General features: G+C 37.7%; 1 protein-coding gene across 1 annotated transcript in view; it reads right to left on the reverse strand.

Moving 5' to 3' along the window:
* Positions 1-8,637: 8,637 nt before the first annotated feature.
* Positions 8,638-9,084, reverse strand: part of tab1 (TGF-beta activated kinase 1/MAP3K7 binding protein 1) — a 9,359-nt gene continuing 8,912 nt past the window's right edge. Inside the window, exon 10 of the mRNA XM_073851708.1 lies at positions 8,638-8,758. Within this exon, the coding sequence (XP_073707809.1) occupies positions 8,638-8,758 (121 nt within the window). The remainder of the gene's footprint in view (positions 8,759-9,084) is intronic.

Consider the following 9,084-nt stretch of genomic DNA (forward strand, 5'->3'; position numbering starts at 1 on the left):
TTATAAGCTTGTTTTTAACCATATTTAAATTAATTTTAAACCGAATGAACCTTTTACATCCCTTTTAACCCATCGGTCTGTGGTGCGCGTGTTTGCCACTTTTCTCCTTCGTCCGTGAGTCATGTGCTTGCATCATACGCAACTCATGCATGCGCAATACGTCCCATTCTCCGTTCCCAATTTTAATAATTGTAATTTTTCCTGTACATAATTAAATCGCTATACTTCATTTATCTTTCTAGGCACCACATTTAACATGGGTAGCATGTGTGTCGGATGCTAAGACGCAGCTGTCTAGTGCTGATGATAGTGATGTAAGCTTTAACAGTGAAGGTTGGAACACCACAGAGATTAAAACACTAGTGGTAGGAATGGGCATTACCACTCATTTTGTTTTTGATATGATACCAATACTTTTAAGGCCAGTATCATCGATACCAATACAATACTTCTAAACTTAATGATTAAATTACTATGAGTAAAACTGTAATGATAGCTCCTTAACTTTATATCTGAAATGCATTTTAACATTCAATGTCTTAATTGCAGCTTATTAAATGATATTTTTTACACAAGGGTAAAATGTGTTTACTGTAGTGTTAACTACAAAACCTATTGTTGAACATACTTAGCTTCACAAAGGGCTGCCAGTGACAGTGACACTTAAAATGCAATATTTTTATTCTGACAGTGTATGATTTACATTAACATTACTACAAAATAGAACATGATCCATGACTGTTAAACGTTATTTTAAATAAAAGTAATTGCACAAATTATGTAGGCTACAATTTTAATTTTAACTCATTTGGCGAATCCCCCTCATTATGCACCAATGAAAGGCATTCCTACCTAGGCTGTTATTTTTGCCATTTTTAAATTTGTTTTTATTTTGATGTTGTTTTTAATTTTGATATAAAATTCTGTTTCATTTTTATTCATTTAAATTTTTCTTCTTCTTAATTTTAGTTTAGTTTTGTTTAGTGAACACATTTCTATTTAGTCTTTATATAGGCCTAGTTTAGTTTCAGTTTTAGTAAGCTATAAGGAGTTGGGAGAAATAAGAGGCTTAGCCCCATAGTTTATTTAAAATACATTAATTTCATACCAAGTAAAATTCAAATCCATTAACATATTTATTGATATATCACTTACTGATATAAAATTACAATTTATCTTCATTTGGAGTATTTTGTTATTGCACAATGCACATTTCTTAATATTATGCCTAATGTGTTTAATATCACTATTAATAAAGACTGTATGATTTCTGTATAATACATTTTGTATGTCTGTAAATGAAAGATATTTAAAGTACAGGTGCAATCAAATATACAGTAGCTATATCTTTAGTTGGACTTTAGCACTACTTCCACACAATTATTTAAATTAAATTAAATTAAATTGGTGCAATAAGCAAAAAATTAGTTGTTCAGATTTACTACCAGTTTAGTATACCAAAAGTACAATTGCAGGGTATTTTTATTAGGCGCATAAATATGTAAATATATTTGTAGAATGTTCTGGATGCACTGACCAGATCTTTGATGTTTTAACTAAAATTAAAGTCATTTATTTGTTTACATTACATGTGGATAAATGACCAACTACAGCTGCGTGATTCTGGGTAAATGGGGAATAACAATTTTATTTTTAAAATAGATATCATTATTCTCCTACCATGATTTTGGGAAAAAAAAAAAAAAAAAAAACTAAAAATAAAAATTAACATGTCTACAGTCTATTTATAAAATATATTCAATATTCATATTCATTTTCTTTTTTTTTTCTTTGCCTAATTGCCTTTATTTTCGTTAAACAGTTCTTAATACAACATATATAACCGTTTAAACATGTATACAATATTTCTTACATTTGAACTCCTTTAACAAGAATTTTAGAAGTATATAATATATAATCGTAGTGAATAGGCCAATGTGTCTCGTTTAGGTGACTGACATCGCGCCTCTTTAATTTGCTTTCCATTAAATAAAAAGAATTACATCAAAGAAAAAGTTTTATAAATTAAATAAAACATATAATTTCCAAAGAAATGCAAGTCAGTGGCACTGAGAACTACTCCTGAAGATAATCCCCGCTCATTAACCGCTGGTGCGACTGTCCTTATTAAGGAGCTGCGGGATTATCCCGGGCATTTCAAAGTTTACTTAATGTCAATAAACTTTGATGCTCTGCTAGCGTTACTGGAGCCACATTTGACAAAGAAAACCACTAATTTCTGTGAACTCCGTGTACAAGGACCTTTACAGTGCTTTGTGCTGCAAACGGAAGTGGGTGAACTTGTCAGACGCAATTCTGGATTTTGGAGTTCGCTTGTATGGTGGATCTAAACGGTCAAAACACCTCACAAAACGTTTGCTACTAATGCAGAAAAGCAGAACAAAAACAAACCGGATCAGTTTTTTTTTTTTTTTTAATGACGGACAAAAGTTTTGGAGGTTGTATATACAGTGGGGCAAAAAAGTATTTATTCAGCCACCAATTGTGCAAGTTCTCCCACTTAAAAAGATGAGAGAGGCCTATAATTTTCATCATATAGGTATACCTCAACTATGAGACAAAATGAGAAAAAAAAAAAAAAAAAATCCAGAAAATCACATTGTCTGATTTTTAAAGAATTGAAAAGATTTTTTTATTTATACTGTAGATATTGGTATATTAAACTATATATATGTTTTTCTTTTGTGAATAGCAACAACAACAAAAAAAAAGGGGTGGGGGGGGGGGATTCTCTTTCTCTGGATAACTGGTGATTCTTTTCAACTAACTTTTTTATACTGGAGGGACCACTTCTTTTGAGGAAAATATGAAGACCAAACCACTATGGCAGTGGTATTTATTTAAAGAAACTAAACAAATAAAGGATTTAAATAGATTTATCTAGGGGCATAAATTAAAAGAAGAAAAACCAGAAAAGAACAAGAATAAGAATTTCTGTAAAGTAATCAATCTGATCTGCAAATAATATTTTATTTTAAAATATGCACCTATTTAATTTCACTTGAATTGTTGAAAACGCAAAACAGAACAATGCTGTTGTCGTCATAATCAATTTTGAATTTCATAAATCAATTAAATGACAGACCTGCTTTTCATTCAAAACAGCAAAATTTGACCAACATTTTTTTATAGTTTTCATCACTGAATATTGTTGGACATTTACGTTATAGAAGGGGAACGCTACGTTTCTTTCAGTCGAACCAACTTTTGCCATAGTAAGGAACGCAACTTTCATCGCACAAGCTCTTACTTTCAGTTTTCATTCAGCATTAACAGCAAGCCAAAAGGGGTAAGCTTTCAACCGAACTGTAGAGGCGAGTACTTGCATTTTAGACGCTTATATTATGTTGTTGCCCCATCCAGGCAATGAATGCACGTTATTGAATGAGTGGGAATTTTTAGAATATTATTGAACCGCTCAGGTAATTTCAGTGGTAAGCTATAAAACATACAGTAGTCATGTATTAAACTCCCGTAACTCACAAGCTCCCTATGATAGCGCGCAAATATTTCAGCCCTTTCTCTCGTTGTCGGTCTATGCTTTTACGCAACAGACTGAAGCCTCCGCGTGAATTCAGCGCATTGCATTCGGATAATAAAAAAAATACTGCAATTTTCTGGTGTTATTTTATTACTGTTGGGGCAGTCTCCAGCTATATTTCTCAAGATACAGTCCGCTTCAGATTGGTTTTAATCACTGCCCATGCCTGGAGCCGGCCCTGGACACACCCATTATTTTTAAGACTTCCTGCTAAAGTTAGGAGCTACTTTTAACCTTAAGATGTTTTGTGAATACAGGCCCTGAACACATAGATCTGCTCTCATGAACTCCAGCGAGAGCTGGCTGCACACAGAGCGGTTTGATAAGATGCAAAAACCACTGTGCTGCTCACACCTGTGTGTGTGATTAAATATATCCGTCACGCGTGACCGCTCTGGCGTGAAACACAGTAAGAATCAGACTCGCCCGAGCGGCCGATCCACCACAGATTCACCAGAGCTCACGACAGCATCTGAACACGATCAGCACAGATCGCTCAGCGAACGCGAACCACGCTCACAGATAGAGCGCGTCGAGTACCCAGGATGCACCTGGAGCAGCAGAGGGAGGATGTCAGGGACAGCTGTTTCCTGTCCACACTTCCTGTTGGAGCGCCGGAGGGCGGGAGGCTCGATGTCGAGCGCTTCGGCGAGAGCGTCGGCCATTTTCCAAACAGGATATATGTGGCGCGGGCGCAGGTGTGAGCGCACGAACGCTCATTATTCATAACTCATTTCTTAATGCGCTGCGAAGGGCCCGCCGGGCTTCCGATTGACGGGGCGGGGCCCACGGGACAGGGACAAACTCGCTTCAGCATCGTTCAGAAGGACAGCAGGAGTTTTAAATAACAAGGAATCCCTTTGTTCTTAAACGCCTGAGATTATCAATTCATTGAACTATGAAAGACAAAAATGCAACTCACAGCTCAGAAAGAGCGTTTATTGCAGTTGAACAGTAAACATGACTTCTGCAACTTTCTGATGTCATGCATATAAAGATAAAGGGTTATTTCTGACAGCATAAATCCAAGACGGCTGACATTTGGTTCATCTAATTAATGTACACTCATTAGTGTGTGACTGAACTGCTCTAGTTTTAGTCACATTTTATTATTTGTGACCTTGACAGACACCGTCGTGACCCGTCCGGAAGAACACACTCCTGTTCCTCTATAAAACCAGCTTTAAACTGACGGATGACGAAACGTCCTGCTGGAGTTCAGGACAGAGCTGCTCCTCCACACGTCTCCAGTTTCTGGAGTTCAGCGACGGCAGTCGGGTGATGAAGTGAGAACAGAATCACACACTCTCTCTCTCTCTCTCTTAATCTGCTGACACAGCTTCATATCTGGAGATCATCACTCTTTTCCTGCCTTTCAATGTTTCATGTGTTTGTCTTTCAGGGTTCAAGCCTCGTCCAGCAGAGGACGCAGATGAGCCGCAGACAAACACATAACCATCTTGATCACACACTCATGATTGTTTGGCTCATCTGATCTCAACTTAGTGAAGATATTGCATAGACTCCACTGATTTTCTATCAGGTTAATGATATTTTCTAACATCTAACCCAAGGCCTACTCCTAAACTTTCCCATTAACTAGTGAGGAGCAGTCAAGTGTCTGACTAGAGGGTTGTCAAAGTACTTCACAATAAAAGTGAGGACATTTGATCCCCACAAGCAGAGTCAAAACAAACAGACACACAAAAGCCTTTCATGGAGTCCCCAAATGGACATGATGATGGAAAACATGATATGGGATGAAATCAGATTTTATTGTTTCAAAAGGTGTAAGCTGTACTTTTTGGAACTTTCTTTTACTAGCAAAACACTTGTGTCCTGTCCTCCCAGTATTGAGTTCTGACAAACAGACCGATATGATTTCTCAATGAAAAAAAAAAAAAACAGAAAAATTATATCTGTGAAGATTTCCAGTCAGGTTTTAGACCGTATCATAGTACTAAGACCGCTCTTATTGCAGTTACAAATGACCTGCTCTTATCATCACCTCATCATTCTTTTGTATAGACTTGAAAATTATGTTGGCATTAGTGGAAGTGCATTGGCATGGTTCAAATCGTACTTATCTGACAGCCATCGGTTGGTGTCAGTGAATGAAGAGGTGTCATATCAATCACAAGTGCAGTATGGAGTACCTCAAGGCTCAGTACTAGGGCCATTACTTTTAACACTTTATATGTTACCCTTGGGAGATATCATCAGGAAACATGGTGTTAGCTTTCACTGTTATGCTGATGATACTCAGCTCTATATTTCTTAACGGAATGCAAAGTTGATTTGTACGAGTAATTTCTTACTGCTAAATTCTGAAAAAACAGAGTGTTAATTATTGGACCTAAAACCTCTGCATGTAATAACCTAAAACACTGTCTAATACTCAATGGCTGCTCTGTCAATTCTTCGTCATTAGTTAGGAACCTACAGTCGTGGCCAAAAGTTGAGAATGACACAAATATTAGTTTTTACAAAGTTTGCTGCTAAACTGCTTTTAGATCTTTGTTTCAGTTGTTTCTGTGATGTACTGAAATATAATTACAAGCACTTCATACGTTTCAAAGGCTTTTATCGACAATTACATGACATTTATGCAGAGAGTCAGTATTTGCAGTGTTGGCCCTTCTTTTTCAGGACCTCTGCAATTGGACTGGACATGCTCTCAATCAACTTCTGGGCCAAATCCTGACTGATAGCAACCCATTCTTTCATAATCACTTCTTGGAGTTTGTCAGAATTAGTGGGTTTTTGTTTGTCCACCCGCCTCTTGAGGATTGACCACAAATTCTCAATGGGATTAAGATCTGGGGAGTTTCCAGGCCATGGCCCCAAAATGTCAACGGTTTGGTCCCCGAGCCACTTAGTTATCACTTTTGCCTTATGGCACGCTGCTCCATCGTGCTGGAAAATGCATTGTTCTTCACCAAACTGTTGTTGGATTGTTGGAAGAAGTTGCTGTTGGAGGGTGTTTTGGTACCATTCTTTATTCATGGCTGTGTTTTTGGCCAAAATTGTGAGTGAGCCCACTCCCTTGGATGAGAAGCAACCCCACACATGAATGGTCTCAGGATGCTTTACTGTTGGCATGACACAGGACTGATGGTAGCGCTCACCTTTTCTTCTCCGGACAAGCCTTTTTCCAGATGCCCCAAACAATCGGAAAGAGGCTTCATCGGAGAATATGACTTTGCCCCAGTCCTCAGCAGTCCATTCGCCATACTTTCTGCAGAAGATCAATCTGTCCCTGATGTTTTTTTTGGAGACAAGTGGCTTCTTTGCTGCCCTTCTTGACACCAGGCCATCTTCCAAAAGTCTTGTCCTCACTGTGTGTTCAGATGCGCTCACACCTGCCTGCTGCCATTCCTGAGCAAGCTCTGCACTGGTGGCACTCCGATCCCGCAGCTCAATCCTCTTTAGGAGACCATCCTGGCGCTTGCTGGACTTTCTTAGACGCCCTGAAGCATTCTTAACAAGAATTGAACCTCTTTCCTTGAAGTTCTTGATGATCCTATAAATTGTTGATTTAGGTGCAATCTTAGTAGCCACAATATCCTTGCCTGTGAAGCCATTTTTATGCGACGCAATGATGGCTTCATGCATTTCTTTGAAGGTCACCATGGTTAACAATGGAAGAACAATGATTTCAAGCATCCCCCTCCTTTTAACATGTCAAGTCTGCCATTCTTCATTCTTCATTTTCATGGCAAAGAAGGACTGTGCAATTCATCTGATCACTCTTCATAACATTCTGGAGTATATGCAAATTGCTATTATAAAAACTTAAGCAGCAACTTTTCCAATTTCCAATATTTATGTAATTCTCAAAACTTTTGGCCACGACTGTAGATGTGCTATTTGATAGCTAATTTAATTCGAATGGCACATTTCTAGCATTTGCAAAACCGCCATCTCAAAAATAATCTCAAATCCATCTCAAGACCACGTGAACCAGATGAGTCCTTTGCATATCTGACTTTACTGCAACATGGAACTTTTGCACTATTGACACTATTATTTTTAAAAGCGCTGAAATAAATAAAAGTTAAAAAAAAAAAAAAAATTGGTAGTCTGGCATCGGTTCTGACAAACACAACTAAGCACCTCACTGAGCTTTATTTTGGACTTGGATGCAAAGGTTTTGAGAGCGAACACAAAAGCATTGAAATATAGCTCTTCTATTTTCTAATTTTCCTATCACCACTAAACCCTCATCTAAACAAAGAGAACACCAGATGATGAGACAACACAGAGATTCACAGAAACTTCACAATCAGAACAAACAAAACACAGCAGCGCTGCTTCTATACTCCTCAGAACTCAAACACCAAACTCAATCACTGTTGGATTCAGCAGAGAACATCTAAACCAAAGCCTTGTGATCAAAAACACACCAGAACCCACAGTGAAAAAAAGACAATCAATGAATTAAACATTTCACTTCCATGACACACAGTCACAAACCCTCAAACTAAACCAGAACCAAAAACAGAAGACTGTTCACTGACAAACAGCTGATCTGAGATCTGACCTCACTCACACAAACACACCAGATCTACCATTAGAGGAAACATTCACATTAATCTGTGTCTGTCATATGATTCACGTAAACACAGACTCATTGATCAGATCATACAGCATCTGTGTAATAAAGCTCAAGAAAACACTGAAGACAGAGGACTATAAATACAATTTAATATTTCATTCCAGCACAGAAATCCTCTGAACACAAACACAGCCAGTGGAAACACAAATCAGTCTGTGACCAAAGAAAATACACAAATCAATAAATATATATTTAGCAATAAATATGTGGACACAAAACAAGAGAAATGTGTAAATTAAATAAGCGAACAGTCATATACGGCACTGACCGAACAGCTCGAGGACAAACGCTTTCGTCCATCCGTTCACAATAACAAACCCTGAGAATGATTCGGTTATCAGACTCCCATGAATCTGTCTATTCAGAGGTGTTCATCTCAGCAAACAGAGTCTCTACAAACACCAGAGACTCAGATATGAGCGTTTCAGCAGACAGCAGAGAGGAGGTTATGAATGTCCTACCAGCTGCTGCACTTCAGCTTCAGGACGTCGCCGCATTTCAGACACTTGGAGTTTGTGTTGGCTTCCTTCTTCGGGATGTTCCAGCACTGCTGACATCGCACACGATACTTCTTATACCTGAGAAAACAAGAGTCCATGACAACTAAATCAGGCCTCATTCAGAACAATATTTACTACACTGTTAAAAAAAACTTGCTTTCTACAAACCTAACTAATAAACATGAACAGCGCATCGTATTTTTGACATAAACTGGTTTTCACAAGCTATTTTACTTCTGTAATGCAAAACAGAATAATAAAGTATATCCACAATAATAGGATGGCGAAAGTGACTCAGATGAATCTGGTTTATGAGAAACATTGAGGAAACATGAGGAAGTTGCTTTTGTGTCGGGGTGATTTACTGCATTCTGATCAAGGATTATAAACAAACACTTATTTCT

This window comes from Garra rufa, chromosome 12 (genome assembly GCF_049309525.1).
Source record: "Garra rufa chromosome 12, GarRuf1.0, whole genome shotgun sequence".
Classification (NCBI taxonomy): Eukaryota; Metazoa; Chordata; class Actinopteri; order Cypriniformes; family Cyprinidae; genus Garra; species Garra rufa.